This window comes from Sinocyclocheilus grahami, unplaced genomic scaffold (genome assembly GCF_001515645.1).
Source record: "Sinocyclocheilus grahami isolate Dianchi unplaced genomic scaffold, SAMN03320097.WGS_v1.1 scaffold204.1, whole genome shotgun sequence".
Lineage (NCBI taxonomy): Eukaryota > Metazoa > Chordata > Actinopteri > Cypriniformes > Cyprinidae > Sinocyclocheilus > Sinocyclocheilus grahami.
In genome coordinates, this window is record NW_015505383.1 from 1,040,560 (window position 1) to 1,058,574 (window position 18,015).

General features: G+C 40.0%; 1 protein-coding gene across 5 annotated transcripts in view; it reads left to right on the forward strand.

Moving 5' to 3' along the window:
- LOC107595553 (sarcosine dehydrogenase, mitochondrial) overlaps window positions 1-18,015 on the forward strand; it is a 77,032-nt gene that overhangs the window by 55,032 nt on the left and 3,985 nt on the right. For all 5 annotated transcript variants that reach the window (XM_016285985.1, XM_016285988.1, XM_016285984.1 and 2 more), the window contains exons 17-20: window positions 2,298-2,391; window positions 10,485-10,647; window positions 12,410-12,578; window positions 14,076-14,211. In XM_016285985.1, coding sequence (XP_016141471.1) covers window positions 2,298-2,391; window positions 10,485-10,647; window positions 12,410-12,578; window positions 14,076-14,211 — 562 coding nt within the window. The remainder of the gene's footprint in view (window positions 1-2,297; window positions 2,392-10,484; window positions 10,648-12,409; window positions 12,579-14,075; window positions 14,212-18,015) is intronic.

An 18,015-nucleotide genomic window follows, 5' to 3' on the forward strand; every position in this document is an offset into this window, starting at 1 on the left:
TTTAAATTAACTTTTTTTCCACATCAATCTACACTCCATACACCATACTGACAAAGCAAAAACAGAATTGTCACAACTTCGTAAATTTATTAAAAGTACATTGCATAAGTAACTAAATATTCAGCTGAAGCACCTTTAAAGTCTCAAGTCTTTTTTGTTCAAGCTTTGCTCATCAGCATTTTGCAAATATCTGCCATTCTTCTCCAGACCTCTTCACCTCTCAAGCTCTGTCAGGTTGGATGGGGACAGATGCACATTTTCAGGTTTCTCCAGAAATATTTGATTGGGTTCAAGCTCAGGCTCTGGCTGGGCCACTCAGGGACATTCACACAGTTGTCTATAAGCCACTCTTGCTGTGTGCTTAGGGTCATTGTCCTGTTGGAAGGTAAACCTTCTGCCCAGTCTGAGGTTCTGAATCTCAATATTTTGGTGTATTGAGCTTTTCTTCTCTAACGAGTCCCTCAGTCCCTGCCGCTGAAAAACAGCCCCACAGCATGAGGCTGCTATACTTTACTTTTGGGATGGTACTCTGCAGGTGATGAGCAGAGCTGGTTTCCTTCAAACATGATGCTTAGAATTGAGGTTCGTCAGACCAGAGAATCTTATTTCTCTCAGTCTGAGGGTCCTTTAGGTGCTTTTTTTGTAAAAAAAAGTGTTTTCATGTGTCTTCACTGAAGAGAAGATTGAGTCTGGCCACACCGCCATAAAGACTTATATTGGTGGAGGGTTGCAGTGGTGTTTGTCCTTTCTGTAGGTTTCTCCTGTGTCCACATATGATCATGGAGCTCAACTAGAGTGACCATCAGGTTCTTGGTCACCACTCTAACCAAAGCCCTTCTCCATCAATTGCTCAGTTTGGCCAGAAGGCCAGCTCTAGGAAGAGTCCTGGTTGTTTCAAACTTCTTCCATTAAGGGTAACAGAGACTACATGCTTCTGTGACCCTTCAATGAAGCAGAATTTTTTCTGAACTCTTCCACAGATGTTTGGCTTGACACAAACCTGTTTCTGAGCTCTACAGTCAGTTCTTTTGACTTCAGGGCTTGGTTTTTGCTCTGATATGCATTATCAGCTGTTAGACCTTTTATTAAGACGTGTGTGCCTTTCCAAATCATACTCATTCAATTGAATTTGCCACAGGTTAACTTCGCTTGAAGTGTAGTAATATCTACAAGCAAAATGAATGCTCCTGAGCTAAATTTCAACTGTCCCAGATATGAATACTTATGCAATGGAATCATTTTAGTTTTTTATTTTTAATACATTTGCAAAGATGTTAAAAACCAGTTTTTTTGCTTGACAATTATGGTGTATGGAGTGTAGATTGTTGTGGGGAAAAAACGATTAAAAAATTTAACAGAAGGCAACAACAAAACAAAATGTGAAAAAAATGAAGGGGTATGAATACATTTACACACTGTATATGATGCAGTGACATTTTATATGTTAAGTGTGGCTGAAGTGTCCAGCTACATTTCAGGCCACAGTATTTATTTGAATTTTACAAATTAGAAATCTGTTTATTTTTTTCATTTTTTATAACTGATCTTGTTTTTTTATTTAATTTTCATTTTAAAATGAAATGTTACTTTAAGATACTATTTTAAAATATAGTTATATCATTTTAAACCTAACAAACCTCTTTTGTGAAATGTTTTGCTTAAAGTATGCTTTTCTTCAAACTAAATTCCACGTGATTTGATATATTTCTATGTATTAATGCACTTTAATTGTGAATTAAGTGTACAAATACTTTTCACACCACTGTTTATTTTGATTTTAAATATGAATAATCTGTTTATTTTTTTATATCTTATTTTATTTTTATTCTGAAATTAAATGTTACTTTATAATATTATTTTAAATTAATTTAAAGTTGGCCACTTGATATGATACATTACACTTTAAGTGCGAATTTAGTGTCCAAATACTTTTTGGGCCCATTGTATTTATTCTAATTTCACAAATTATTTGATATTTTATTGTATTTTATTTTATTTATGAATACTATTTAAATACAATTTACAATTATTATTATTATTTATATATATATATATATAACATGAATACTATTTAAATACATACATACAATTTAAAATGCAATTTTTTTAATTAATTTAATTTTAGTTTAATTTAATTTAAATAAAATTAGGAAAGTGAGAAGTTCACTAACTTTTAAAACTCATGAAGCTGATGCTGATTTATGAGGTCTTGACTTTGTTGTTATGGTTCTATGCAGACTGTAAAAAGTGAGTTTTCAGTGAACTTACAGTAAAGTGTGTGATTTGTGTGTTGACAGCCGTGAGCTGCTGCAGGAAGTGCTGGACTCCGACCTCAGCAGCGATGCGTTTCCCTTTTCCACACACAAGATAGTGAATGCTGCTGGACACAAGGTAACGCTCTCTCTTTCTCCCTGTCCTCCATCTTTGTGCAGTTCCTGCTCTGTCTGACACTCTCAGACACATTTGCTCATGCTCTAATTAGTGGCACCCGCTTCAGCAAAGCATCACTATTATTATTCATCAACTTTTGTTATTTTTACAGCCAAAAATTCAGCTCATAACTCACCCTGTACCATGTGTCATAGACATGAAAGATGTGCCTCTTATGCCTATTATTGAGGAGATGTGTGCTGATTTATGCATATTGCAGCTAGATGAGCAGGTGTTTCACATTATAACTGTTACTATAATGTAATTTTTTGCCGAAAAGCTGTATTGACCAATCAGCACCCAGAACCGGAAGATTGTATTTAATTTTTTTATCGATTTTTTTAATTAATTAATTTATTCCCACTACTCAGTGTCTCTGTCAGTCTCATGGACACTCTCTGTGTGTGTGTGTGTGTGTGTGTGTGTGTGTGTGTGTGTGTGTGTGTGTGTGTGTGTGTGTGTGTGTGTGTGTGTGTTTATGCACGTCAGACAGATGGTCTACTTCCACTCTTGTGACTAACATAGACACACAGCTCTATTGGCTGATGGATTGGCTCCTTCACTCTCTTTCTCTCTTTTAATTTATAACAGTGTATATCAAGAAAAGCAAAGCCAAAATTTTTTTTTTTTTTTTAAGTTTGCAGTTTATGCAGTTAATAGAATCAAGCACCATTGTTATTTATGCATACATTAGACATTACATTACAGTAGATTCATTTTCTTTGTAGATGCTTCATAACCAAAGACTGGTGGTAAATTTAAACGACACAATGTAAGCCTAATCGAGGAATATGGACATTGAGTTTGAGGTCAGTCAGTGCATGGAAATGAGCAAGAATGATTTCTTTCATTTAAAAGATTTGTTAAAAAGCACCAATATGATGGAGACGATAAATCAGTATACAGTACTTGCATTTTTCAATAATTTCATAATCGCAGATAAATATAAATAAATTTTTTATGATTATTTCTAGAGCTGTAATTGGTGAACGTAAAACTATTTTAAATGTGCGTATTTATGTGCATTTTTATTCAAGCAGACGTAACACATACAGTTTCTGCCAATCTCCTGTTAATCTTGAGTACCAGAGTAGTATTGCATCCTTCATATCTCCAAACCGTCTTTAGTTTTATCATATTTTCAAGGAATTCCACCCTTCGCCTGAAGGAGTGTATTTGCCACAGAAATACTCTTGTCATATGTCCAACTAATTTTTTGAGGCTTTGGTCATGTTTATCATAAGAATCCAACTCTTTATCTGTGTAAATAAGTCAGAATGCATGAAATAGCATTAGACCTGCCCTTTAACTGATTGTTTTTATGATCAAATTGGAGATACTTGATTCTGTTTTGCGACATGCATTTATATATATATATATATATATAAGAAGACAGTGGCGGGAAGGACAACATGTCTGCTCACTCCTGGAAAGGGATGGAAGATGCATGTTGACCTGGGCACCCAGCTTATCTTCCCAACAGAGATCACTCAGACAACATTAAGGCCAGATGTTGTGGTGTGGGCCACAGCGGCCAAGAAGGTCCTCATTATTGAGCTGACTGTGCCATGGGAAGATGGAATACCAGCGGCGTACAAGTTCAAGCGGCTCAAGTACTCTGATCTGGCGGCGAAGTGCAGAGACGGGGGATGGACCGCGACCATCCATCCCGTGGAAGTTGGATGCAGGGGCTTCGTGGTAAAGTCCGTAATCCAGCTCCTTCGAGCTGCTGTGACAACTGGGGTAAGCCTGAGAAGAGCCATCAAGGAGCTGGCGGAGGAGGCAGAGAAGGCAAGCTACTAGGCAAAAATGTTAAGCAGGAGACACCATCTGTATATTGAAATGGCAATGCTGGGGAACCAGTGACTACTGTGAAAGTGCAGTTGGCAGCCAGGAAAGTCTGGTGGACAGTCGGGAAAGACCGGCGGACGGCAGGAAAGACCGCACCAGGTGTGGGCGGTTAGTCACCTTAACCACAAGCTTCCCACAAGGGAGCACCTCAACTGACTACAAAACAGAATAAGAAAAGAAAATCCGAAGGCCCTCCGAGAGGCGGGGGGGAAGATGGGCCTACTTTGACGGATCATACGGTAATGAACGGAATGGATAATGGCAATGAGAAGTTCCTCCGGAAATGCACATGTGGGTGGCAGAAGGTGACTTCGCTCAGAGGCCTGCAGATCCATCAAGGGAGGATGAAGTGTGGGAGGACGCCCAACCAGCACAACCGCACTGTTTCGGCAGGTCAGACGGAAGGGACCCAAAGCCTGGTAGCAAACCATAGCGCAGCAGGACCCGACAGTGCTGAGAGGGCAACCTGAGCATATGAAGGAGAAGAGATGTAGGCAACCCTCGAGAGCGAGATGCGCACTGTCACCTCACAAGTCACACAACCAGGAATCCAACGCAAGCATCCAGAAAGGCGCATCAAGATCAAGTGGCCAAAGGCGAATATGCAAGAGGATTGGTGCAGGCTCGACGAATACCTTAGTGGAGTGCTGCAGCATTCTTTGCGAGGAACGGTTGAGCGCAAGCTAACCTTGATGGGGAAACATGATATATGAGGAGTGCAGAGAGAGGTTTGGAGAGTGTACGACCAAACAAACCATAGCCCCAAGACAAAAAGGACGGAGGCAGAGACACATCGAGTTGCTCATATCAGACAGGCGTCACCTGAGAAAGAGGTGGAGGAAAGCAGCCCCAGAGGAAAAAGAAGGCCTCAAGCTGTTATGGAATGACCTTAAGCAGAGGCTGGCCAAGCTACGCTGGGCAGAGCGGATCAGGAGGCAGAGGAAACGGAAGGAGAAGGAAAGGAAGAACTTCTTCAAAGACCCTTTTAAGTACGCCCGTCAGCTGCTGCATGAGAAGCGGAGCGGCAAGCTGGCCATCACTAAAGAGGATCTGGAACTTTATATCAAGGGCCAGTATACGGATGCAGCCAAAGAAACACCACTTGGCTCACCAGGTTATGTGCCACGCCCAGATCCCTCAAGGACCCCTTTCAACACCCCCCACCCCCCCCAGGTTGTGTGAGATTAGAGAGGTCCTCAAAAAGGCCAGATAAGCCTCAGCACCAGGTCCAAACGGGCTCCCATGCAAGGTGTACAAGAACTGTCCACAAGTGACGAAGATCTTGTGGAAGCTCATGCAGGTTGTGTGGAAGAACCAATCCATTCCAGCTGAGTGGCAAGAGGCAGTTGGAATCTTCATTCCTAAGGAGCGGAATTCCATGACCATTAATCAGTTCAGGAGCATTGCCTTGCTGAACGTGGAAGGGAAACTGTTCTTCTCAGTTTTGGCAAGAAGGATGACCAGCTTCCTTAGCAGCAACCACTACATCGACACAAGTTGTCAAAAGGCAGGGCTCTCAGGTTTTTCAGGATGTATTGAACACACATCCATGATCTGGGAGCAGATACAATGTGCCAAAAGAGAGAAGAGCGAACTTCATGTGGTGTGGCTTGACTTGGCGAACGCTTATGGTTCAGTACCACATAAGCTGGTTGAGTTTGCGTTGGAATTTTTCCACATTCCAGCATGTGTAATTACCATCATAGCCAAGTATTTTAACAACCTGCGCATGTGTTTCTCTCTCGATGGCCGCACGACTGGATGGCAGCAGGTGGAGGTCGGTATAGCCATGGGCTGCTCAATATCCCCTATCCTGTTTGTGGCAGCGTTTGAAGTCATCCTCATCGGAGCAAGACAGATGGCCAGACGGCTGCGATTACCATCAGGAGGAAGACTCCCGGTGCTAAGAGGGTACATGGATGATGTGACAACCATCTTACAGACAGCTTCATGTACAGCCCGGCTCCTCAATCGCCTTGATGAGCTGATACAATGGGCTAGGATGAAGATTAAGCCCTCAAAGTCTAGGAGCCTTTCAATCAGGAAAGGGGTGAGGGATGACAGAACGGTGTTCACAGCAGGAGGTAAGAAGATACCATTGTTGAAAGAGCAACCCATCCGAAGTCTTGGAAGGGAGTATACAGTGGGGGAAAAAAGTATTTAGTCAGCCACCAATTGTGGCTCTCCGACAGACAGATGGGGAAGTTGGTGCAGAAGCAATTGAGAGAGGGGCTTGAAAAAATCGACAGCAGCCAGTTTCCGGGGAAACTGAAGGTATGGGTTTACCAATTCACACTTTTCCAGCGTGTGATATGGCCTCTGAAGGTGTCCGAAATACTGTCATCCCTGGTTAGCAGAATGCATACCATCTCCAACACCTACATCAGGAAGTGGTTGGGCCTCCCGCGCTGCTTCTCTGACACAGGCCTCTTCGACAAGAATGCTCTTCAGCTTCCTTTGAAGTCCATCAACCTTGGGTACAAGCAGGAGAAGACCCGTCTTGTATTCGAACTAAAGGAATCCAGGGACGAAGCAGTGAAGAGCTGCAATGAAGCCAATGCAGGCCTTTCGACATATCTTGTCGGGGTGTAACGTTGCTTTGACACAGGGCTGCTTTAGATTGTGGCATAGTCAGGTGCTGAGGAAGTTGGTGGAGCAGTTGGAAAGATGTAGAGTCCGGGCAGATAGCTCTTCAGATCCCATTCGGCCAAACATCCTGTTCCTCAGACCAGGAGAAGGCAGGCAGAAGACAGTGGCGGGAAGGACAAAATGTCTGCTCCCTCCTGGAAAGGGATGGAAGATGCATGTTGACCTGGGCACCCAGCTTATCTTCCCAACAGAGATCACTCAGACAACATTAAGGCCAGATGTTTTGGTGTGGGCCACAGCGGCCAAGAAGGTCCTCATTATTGAGCTGACTGTGCCATGGGAAGAGGGAATACCAGTGGTGTACAAGTTCAAGCGGCTCAAGTACTCTGATCTGGCGGCGGAGTGCAGAAACGGGGGATGGACTGCGACCATCCATCCCGTGGAAGTTGGATGCAGGGGCTTCGTGGGAAAGTCCGCAATCCAGCTCCTTCGAGCTGCTGGGACAACTGGGGTAAGCCTGAGGAGAGCCATCAAGGAGCTGGCGGAGGAGGCAGAGAAGGCAAGTTACTGGTTGTGGCTAAGGAGGAGGGACAGGAATTGGGGCTCGGTACCCCAGTGAGGGCAGCTGCAGGGGGGGGCGGGGAGACGTCCCAATAAGCCACTGCCCCCCCCCACTGGAAGACGAACTGGATAGGGGGAGAACCGTCCATGAACGGTGCTACCAACTGATAACCCTGCAGCTCACCCAAAAGGTGCACTGGAAGAGGTACGGCAGGCAGAAATGTCAAGCAGGAAACACCATCTGTATATTGAAATATATATGTATATATATATATACACATACATACATTTTTCAAATGATTATTGAATGTCACATTTGGCCCTTTCTGTGATATCATTAAAAAGTACAGTACTTTTCAAGATTTTATGGTCGGTCAGATTTTTTTTTTTATGTTTCTTGAAGAAGTCTTTTCTGCTCACCACGGCTGCATTTATTTGATCAAAAATACAGCAAAAATAGGAATATTGTGAAGTATTATTACAATCTAAAATAACTGTTTCCTATTGTAATATATTGTAAAATGTAATTTATTTCTGTGATCAAAGCTGAATTTTCAGCGTCATCTCACATGATCCTTCAGAAATCATTCTAATATACTGATCTGATGCTCAATAAACATTTCTTCTTATTATTATCAATGTTGAAAACAGTTGTGCTGCTTCATATTTTGTAGAAACCATGATGCTTTTTTTCAGGATTCTTTAATCAATAGAAAGTTCAAAAGCATTTATTTAAATTAGAATTAATTTGTAACATTAAAATCGTCTTTACTGACACTTTTGAACAACTTATTGCATCCTTGCAGAATAAAATTATTAACTTAAAAAAATGTTTGGTGAAATCTGAAATCAGGGATCATATACACATGCATCATCCTGCTTCTGTTTGTTTTAAACTAAACTCTTGAGTATCTTTCAAACTTTTTATACCCTGAACCTTACAAACAGCAAAAACAGTGGCTCTTCAAGAGCTGCTGGTAACACACCAACTTCATTCCTGCAAAAACCGATAAAGACCTGTGCACTCTGACTCCCAGATACAGCATAAAACCAGCCAATTAGATTGGAACCGGCGATTTTTGCCAGCTTTTGGTTGAATATGCTTCAAGCGGTCTGTACGGTCTGCAGATGGGTTATCTGAGGCTAAGACCCTGGCCTAGTGGATTGTGGGTAACAGGGTCTCAAGCTGTTGAAACAGTGTCTTGAATTAGACGACAACTATTGACGGCCAGAAACGCTTCACGTGCTCACTGTATCTCCCTGCAGGTTACAGTCGAGAGCGCAGTGCTTGTTTCTGGCTGATAATGGTGTCCTTCACATGATCTCAGCCCTGCCAGATTGATTTCAGCCCCTCAGGCCTGGCACAATGAACCGCTCCTCTCTGCTCACTGCAAACACACAGTAATGCACACACTCGGCTGCGTCTGTTCTGGAGAACAGCCAGGCTATTATCTGAGTGACTGTTGTGTGCTTTGCTGCTTAGGGCTGTTGATTCTTCTCATTTGGCCGGCTGCTGTATCTTGATCCCTGGTTGGGTGTTAATGTGTGTTCGGTAAGAGAGAGAGGCAGGTACTTCAGCTCAGTTTCATGAACAGTTGAGCTTTAAGTTAATGGAGGCTGGACAGATGGGACGCCAGGATGAATGTCTACTGAAACTGTTCTCACCTAATTTTTCACAGTGTTCTCTGACTGTCTTTATGGAAAATACTCTGAGTTCGTCATGTAACTCTTGTGCCGGAATTATTATTAACATTAAAACCATTTTAAGATTTACCACATTTACAAGACAGTTCAACTCTGAGCTTTTGTCTAATTTGTTTGAAATTTACATTTAAATTTACACTACCATTCAAAAGTTGAGGTCAGTAAGGTTGAAGGTGACTATACATACAATATCCATATGTATGTAATTGTAATGCTATAGCCTTTGTGTATATATTTAAAGATGTGCATCTTTAAGCATGACAGTTGAAATGAAATGGTAACACTTTAAAATAAGAGTCCATTTGTAGCATTAAGATTAATGAAAGCTGTGTAAGTATTGTTCCTTGTTAGAGTGTTAATTTCAACATTTACTATTACTATTATTATTATTTTTTACTACTATTACTAGTATGGTTCAGTACTGTTTTTGTTAATAAAGCACTATATTAAAACTATCGGTTAATTAATCTGTATCGGCCAATGTGGTCCAACCTAGCTATCGGTATCGGCAAAATCCACTATCGGGCGACCTCTAATTCATACTATACATCGTTGAGTACATAGTGCATAAGTACATACTGTATGAGTGCATAGTGTATAGTGCGTCATTTGGGACGCAGCTTGAGATTCATACGAGATTTCGATTTTTATTCATCAAGATCACATTAAATTGATCAAAAGTGACAGTAAAGACATTTATTATCAAAAGATTTCTATTTCAAATAAATGGTGTTCTTTGGAACTTTAACAAAGAATCCTGAAGAAATGGTTATCACAGTTTCCACAAAAATGTAAAGCAGCAAAAACGTTTTGATAATGGTAATTGATAATCATAAATGTTTCTTGAGCATCAAATCAGCATATTAGTAATTTCTGAAATATCATGTGACATTGAAGACTGGAGTAATAATGCTGAAAATTCAGCTTTGATTTTTTTATTTATTACCATTCCCAAACTTTTGCATGGTAGTGTCTATTTAATTTTATTTGTTTGAATGGAAACTGTTTATTCAGATGTCCAAATGCTTTCAGAGAAAGTCAAAAATTCAACATGTAATTTTAGTATTCTTGAATAATATAAAAATATACTTTATCATACTATTACACTATTTTAGACTATTTTCTACTTTTGTTCTGTTTAGTCTCATCTGTCTTGGTTTTAACCTCTATCACCCATAAGAGATTTTTAAGGGCCAAGCACTGAACTATTCCAGGGAGCCGGGTAATGAAACAAACTACAGTATACTCATGTACTCTTTCTTATAACAAACGGATGCAATTTCTCTTCTGCATTTAGCATAAAATTGTCCTTTTTTCTTTCTTTCTTTATTTTTTGTGTGTGTTTATAGGTGAGGGCCATGCGTTTGTCATTCGTGGGTGAGATGGGCTGGGAGCTTCACATCCCTAAAGAGTCGTGTCTGCCCGTCTACCACGCCGTCATGGCCGCAGGGGCCAAATATGGCATTTGTAATGCTGGCTACAGGGCCATTGACTCCTTGAGCATTGAGAAAGGTAAGGGTTAATGTTATTATTATTACTATCACTTTAATTCACTGTCACTATCAATATTATTTTGACTTGGGTCAGTAAGAAACTATCCAAAACCACACAAACACTCTGCAGTGCCTTGGCAATCACCCTCGCTTGTGCGACATTTTGCGTAGGATCACTAACATTTTCTTCTGGAAACATAAAAATCTAGTTCAGTAGTAAAAGATGACGTTTTCACATCATCTCATGCATTATGAGTGTTGGCTATCTGAGGTGCCCTTTTAGTGTGTCAAGGTCAGTTGATTTACCGTGGGGTTTTGTTGATGAACAGTGTTTGGGCTACTAGAGTTTGATTCAACAGATCTCGATTGATCTGCGATACATTTTCGATTCACACCGCAAGCATAAATCATCATTGTATCGCTCTCCAGGAGAGCCACATATATAATTCATTCTTAGTGCTTATTTCAGCCTTAAATGGCAGTTTTTCTGCAGCAGCACTGGTCAAGTAATGCAGTAAATGCACACAGGTGGAGATAATAGTTCAGATGTACTGTAGGCTGGTAGGCATCTCTTATGCATTGATCTCTTTGTGGAGTTAAAGGGAGAAGTAGAGAGCGGGGCACAATAAAAACTCATTACTGCAGCTGAAGACTTCAGCACTTCCACTGCACTCTTGAGGCTCTCTATGTAGGTCATGTCTACTAGACTGTGGTTGAAATACTCTACCTGAGTGCAAGATGAAGAAATAAGTCCATCTCTGTTTATGTGAATGCATCAGCATGCTAGTGATAATGGATGTGTGATTTCATGTTTAGTGTTTTTCTGCATTTGGTTCAATGACGTGATGCTCTTTGGATCTATTAATTATTTAAAAGTATTTAAAAATGCCATTTACACAGACAAAGAAATAAAACACTTTTTATTATAGACACTGTTTTTTTTTTTCTGAATTAAAATGAATTTTGATACATTTTGTGGGGTCAGGTTTAAAATGTTAAGATTATAAGAGATTGTAACAAAGAAAAAGTCATATTAAAAGCTGACACTCTCTAATTATTATTATTATTATTAGAATTCTTGTTTGTTTGTTTACAAAATTATTATTTCCTGAAAGGAAAAATAAACATTTTTGTTGTGAAATATTATTAATATAACAAAAAAATCTACATTACCGTTTAAAAATATGGTGTCAGTACGATTTTTTCAAATGTTTCATAAAGTAAAAAAAAAGCTCATACAGTAAAAACGGTAATATTGTGAAATATTATTACAATTTAAAATAACTTTTTTTCTGTGTTAATATATTGTAAAATTTTATTTATTTCTGTGATGCAAAGCTGAATTTTCAGCATCATTACTTCAGTCTGCAGTGTCACATGATCCTTCAGAAATCATTCTAATATGCTGATATTTCCATTAATCGGCAATTATTAAAAAAATTTTGGGAAAATGTAATAAATTTTTTCAGTGTTCTGTAATGAATAGAAAGTCCAAAAGAACAATATTTTTTTTATATATCTCTTTTGTCACTTTTGACTAATTTAATGTGCCCTTGCTGAATAAGTATTAATTTCCTTCAAAATAAAAAAAATTTAATAAAAATCTGACCCCAAACTTTTGAACGAGTGTATATACAGGAAGTCATTCTGTTCAAAACATTTGTACAATTATTATATAATAATATCAATATATAAATCAAAATTTTGTTGACAAGGTTTGTTTATTTTTTTTATTGTTCAAAAATGGTTTTGAATGAACTGTCTATCTCTCTCTTTTTCAGGTTACAGACACTGGCATGCAGATCTGCGGCCTGATGACACTCCACTAGAGGCAGGACTTGCATTCACCTGTAAGATGAAGACCTCCATTCCCTTCCTGGGCCGGAAGGCGCTGGAGGCCCAAAAGGCTGAGGGCCTGCGCAGACGAATCGTCTGCTTCACAGTTGATGAGTAAGTCCCAGCACACCAAAGAAGAGATTTCAACAAAATCATAATAAAAAAGGCAGGAATATTAAAATGGCAGATTAACTGGAGGATTTAATAAGCCTTTGACTGAATTTCGAAATCATTTTAGCAGTTATTTCTCTTGCTTTAAGCATTTTGTTTTAGCATTATATCAGTTGCTCACCAGTGGATGCTCTGCAGTGAATGGGTGCCGTCAGAATGGGAGCCCAAACAGCTGATAAAAAATCACAATAATGCACATCACTCCAGTCCATCAGTTAATGTCTTGTGATGTGAAAGCTGTGTGTTTATACAGAACAAACTTGATTCTGCCTGACTTTTTCACTGGAGGAAGTGTTATTATGGATTGTGGACTCATATTTTAGCCAGAAGCAATGGTTTGACGTTAAGAATGTCTTAATGATGGATTTGTTTCTTACAAGCACACAGCTTTTCACTTCACACCGCATTAACTGATGGACTGGAGTGGTGTTACTGATTACTGTGAAGAAACAAAGTCGTCTACATCCTGGATGGCCTGGGGGGGTGGGGGGGTGGGGGGGGAGTATATTTTCAGCAAATTTTCAGGTTACACTTTACTTGAAGGGGTGTGCATAAGACTGACATGACACCTTCATATGAATATGAAGGTTTTTTTATGCATGTTTATGACAACTGTCATTAAATGTCATTCGCTCAGTTATGTAATTTTTAATGCAAAGATGACATTGTTTGAGATGTCTTTGTTATGGGCTATGGTTAGGGCTAAGGGTAGGGGTAGGGTTAGGTCAAATAATGTCATATTTGCATTAAAAGTGACATAACTGAGCGAATGACACTTAATGACAGTTGTCATAAACATGCATAAAACCTCCTTCATATTCATGACATGTGTCATGTCATGATTATGTAGGTGTCATATCATGATTATGAAGGTGTCATGTCAGTCTTATGCACACCCCTTCAAGTAAAGTGTTACCGTTTTTCATTTTTGGGTGAACGGCTTTAAAATTCAAAGCACAGCAGTAGACTAATATGCTGGTCATCACTGGTTTCATAGCCTCAGGTATTTGGCAAGTTTTTTGACATTTATTTACAAACCGTCTTGACTTAAAAGTGAATAATTGCTGTAATTCCGAACTAATGATATTATACATCACAATACATTTGACTGATAAGGTTTTTCAAGGAGACATCTGAGTTTGACCAACACTTTCCACTTTTCATGTCCACTTCGAGCTTCATTCGTTCCTGACATGAGCCTTAGTCAATACAAGTTCAGTAATTTTAAACTATATACTTTATAGTTTATAGAAGTTGAATTCACAACAAACTTGGATTCAGTGATGTTAATACTTTTTAGAAGTTGAACGCAAACAACCAATTGTGGATATGGCCTCAAGGATCTGCCATGAATGCCATGCAGTTTTTCTGGACCAGTGTTCATGTTATTTAGGTATCCTCATTTGATCAGCACTGATGTGTTGTTTGTCTTTCCTGCAGGAAAGTGCCAATGTTTGGTCTGGAAACTATTTTCCGCAATGGTGTTCCTGTGGGCCACCTGAGGCGCTCCGAATTTGGATTTGCCATTGACAAGACCATTGGCTATGGTTATATCCGCAACCCAGATGGTGGAGTGGTGAGTACCATACAACAGCTGTCTGCCTAAAGGCTAGAATACACTACATGATTTTTGCCCTGATTTATAGTCTAGAGAAGTCGATGCTAGTTGACCGATTTCATGGGAAATCGTGTAGTGTATGATGGTCACAGACTCTATGATTCCATCCAGTCAGAGGATATCAAAAAGGTTTGATATTTTCAGCCAATATGGTTTTGAAAGGAAGGTGGAGACTTTGTTTTGGTGTAGTCTAAAAGTGCAGTCACATTAGTGAAATTCTTATTCTGGGGCAAAAAGGTCCATTCGATTGTAAGAGTGTAGATGTATGAAACTCAGCTCACACAGAAGTCACTTTCAAAACAAGCAGCTTTCTGTTGGTCAAAGTGGTAAATTCACATGAATATCTGAACCAAGTGTGAAATCTGCGTAGGGAAATCTTTTGCCAAAGTTCCCAATCACATGGATTTCTGTTCACTGAACAATGGCAAATGTGACCGAACCACAAGACAACATCAAAGATGATCCCAGAATGCACTGCACAGAGTGAAAAAGTTCATCTAAGGTGGTGGACGTAGAGAGAAATGTAGAAAAAAATTGACGATTTTACCAAATATTTGTGTGTGCAATGGGTCATACTTTAATTTGGGGTCCAATTCCACTATTAACTAACTATTAACTACAACTTTTGCCTCACTAAAATGCTAATTACTCTGCTTATGAACATTTAGATAAGGTAGTTGTCAAGTTTTCGTATAGGGTGGGATTAAGGAATAAGGTCATGCAGAATAAGGCATTAATATGTGCTTTGTACATACTGATAAACAGCCAGTATGCTAGTAATATGCATACTAGTAAGCAACTAGTTAATAGTGTGAATTGGTCCCTAAACCAAAGTGTTACTATGCTATGTATTTTAGGCATACTACTGTAGATTGCATTATTAGCATAGCAGCATGCTATCATCTACGGTAACTGTATTGAAATCAGTTGTAAATCAAGTGAGTTACTGCCCATGTAGGGTGCTCCTAATCAGACTGTTATGAGGATCCATTTTGGCCTTATAAGTCAGCTGCCTTTGTAGGCAGTAGAGAGCAAGGCAGATAGGCTGCATACAGCTGTTTTATGTTTTACTCACACAGTCAGATCAGACATCAGAATATGAGAATGGGTCACTTCTTATCATCAACGTGATATTTTAAGTATAGTTGAACTGTGGCAAGTACTTCTAACAGATAAGTATTAAGAAGCCCTCTTCTTCTCTGATTTATGTCTTTGTTGCATATGCACTTGTTTCCCTTCTCTGCTGTTATGATTGAGAGTGAGTCATGTGAGTTGTTCCTCATGTAGGCTAATTTAACAGGCCTGTAAAGAGCGATGATTAGATGAAGGTTACTGTGTGCCATCGTCTCTGCTGAGCACATGCTGCCATTATTGTGAAGTGCTCATTTCCATTTCTTAAGTTTTAATACTTACTGTTCTGAAATTAATGGCGGGGTTAAGTATGGGTGCTGTGACCTAAACCTTATATCATCATATGACCGTTTTTGTTGAAAATTCAGTGAAAAAATGTTTAATGTAATAACCTTTAACATAAATAACAATGAAACATAAATGTATTAAATTATTATTATTTAATATTAATTTATTAAATAATACAGAAAAATATCACATAGGTTTGTCAAGTGTCAAGGTCTCTCGTCCATGTATAAAATGATTTATATACAGTTTTGCTCATAAGTTTACATACCCCTTGAAGAATATGCAAAATGTTAATAATTTTCACAAAATGAGAGGGATCATGAAAATTGCATGATATTTTTTATTTAGTACTGTCTTGAATAAGCTATGTCACATAACGGATGTTTATATATACTCCACAAGACAAAATAATAACTGAATTTATAAAAAAAGACCCCGTTCAAATTGAGTATTAATACTGTGTGTTGTTTCCTGGGTGATCCACGACTGTTTTTATGTTTTGTGATGGTTGATCATGAGTCCCTTGTTTGTCCTGAACAGTTCAACTGCTTGTTGTTCTTCAGAAAAATCCTCCAGCTCCTGCACATTCTTTGGTTTTCCAGCTTCTTCTGCATATCTGAACCCTTTCCAACAGTGACTGTATGATTTTGAGATCCATCTTTTCACTTTGAGGACAATTGAGGGATTCGTACATAATAATTACAAAAGGTCAAAACATTTACTGATGCTCAAGAAGACAACACGATAACAGTTCAACTGCTTGTTGTTCTTCAGAAAAATCCTCCAGCTCGTGCACATTCTTTGGTTTTCCAGCTTCTTCTGCATATCTGAACCCTTTCCAACAGTGACTGCATGATTTTGAGATCCATCTTTTCACTTTGAGGACAATTGAGGGATTCGTACATAATAATTACAAAAGGTCAAAACATTTACTGATGCTCAAGAAGACAACACGATGCATTAAGAGTAAACTTTTGAACAGGATGATGATGATTTTTCTTCTGGTCGCTTGTCCACATACAAGCTTGTCGCTGGTCTGCCATCGCAAAGTGATCCCCAGCCTGACACGTCCGTGGGAACCACTATTCATCTAACTACTCTGGCCATAGCAGCACCCTATTCGTACATGGCTGTTTTGAGGACAATTGAGGGATTCGTACATAATTACAAAAGGTCAAAACATTTACTGATGCTCAAGAAGACAACACGATGCATTAAGAGTAAACTTTTGAACAGGATGATGATGATTTTTCTTCTGGTCGCTTGTCCACATACAAGCTTGTCGCTGGTCTGCCATCGCAAAGTGATCCCCAGCCTGACACGTCCGTGGGAACCACTATTCATCTAACTACTCTGGCCATAGCAGCACCCTATTCGTACATGGCTGTGCCGAACCAGTGCTTCGAGACATGAGTGCGTTATGACAAGGAACGTTGTCCCTGCTCTGCACGCTTGCCATGGGACACGACTCTGTAACCATAGTTGCAGTGGCCTCATGCAGCAAGCCCTGGTGGCAGACACTGAAACGTTTTCAGGGGACGGCTCGGCCCGGCACAAAAGTGGCCAGTGTATCGTGAATGGACTGAACTCTCTGTGCTGATAAGTGCGTGAGCATGCAGGGGAAACCGTGCATCGTGGAAATAAGTGTGACTTCCTCTACTCTGTTAATAGCTGACCGCTGCTTACAATGTGTGAATGAGTGAGCGACTGGATTTTCCTGAGCTCTGAACGTGGCTAACCGTTGCTTTGAGGCAAGGGGCTGCCGTTATCATGTGAATGAGTAAGCGATTGGGACTTCTCTGTGTTCTGTACACAGCTGGCCACTGCTCAGAGGCAAGGGGCTACTGATATCCTGGAAAATTAGAGAGCGATTGGAACTCCTTCATGCTCTGCTTACAGCTGGCTGCAGCTTTGAGGCAATGGGGTTCTGATATGGAAATTTCCTGTGAATGAGAGATCGAGCGACTGGACCTTCTCCATGCTTTGCACACGGCTGGCCACTGCTCTAAGGTAAGGGGCTGCTCATATCCAGCGAATTAGTGAGAGCCTGGAACTTTTCTGTGCTCTGCACATGACTGGTCACTGTTTTGAGGCAAGGGGCTGCTGGTATCGTGTGAATAAGCAATCGAGCAACTTGAGATTCTCCGTGCTCTGTACACAGCAGGCTGCTGCTTGAATCATGCGAATGAGGGTCTGTGAAACCCTGTAAACCTTCTCTCATAGAGAGCACTGTCAGCGACAGGGCTATTTTCCCGCCAACTTCAGGTCCCGGCTTAGGGTGGGAGGGTTGAGGTAAACACAGGAACTGGGCCCGTGCCACTTGCTTCCGAAGTTCTTAGGGTA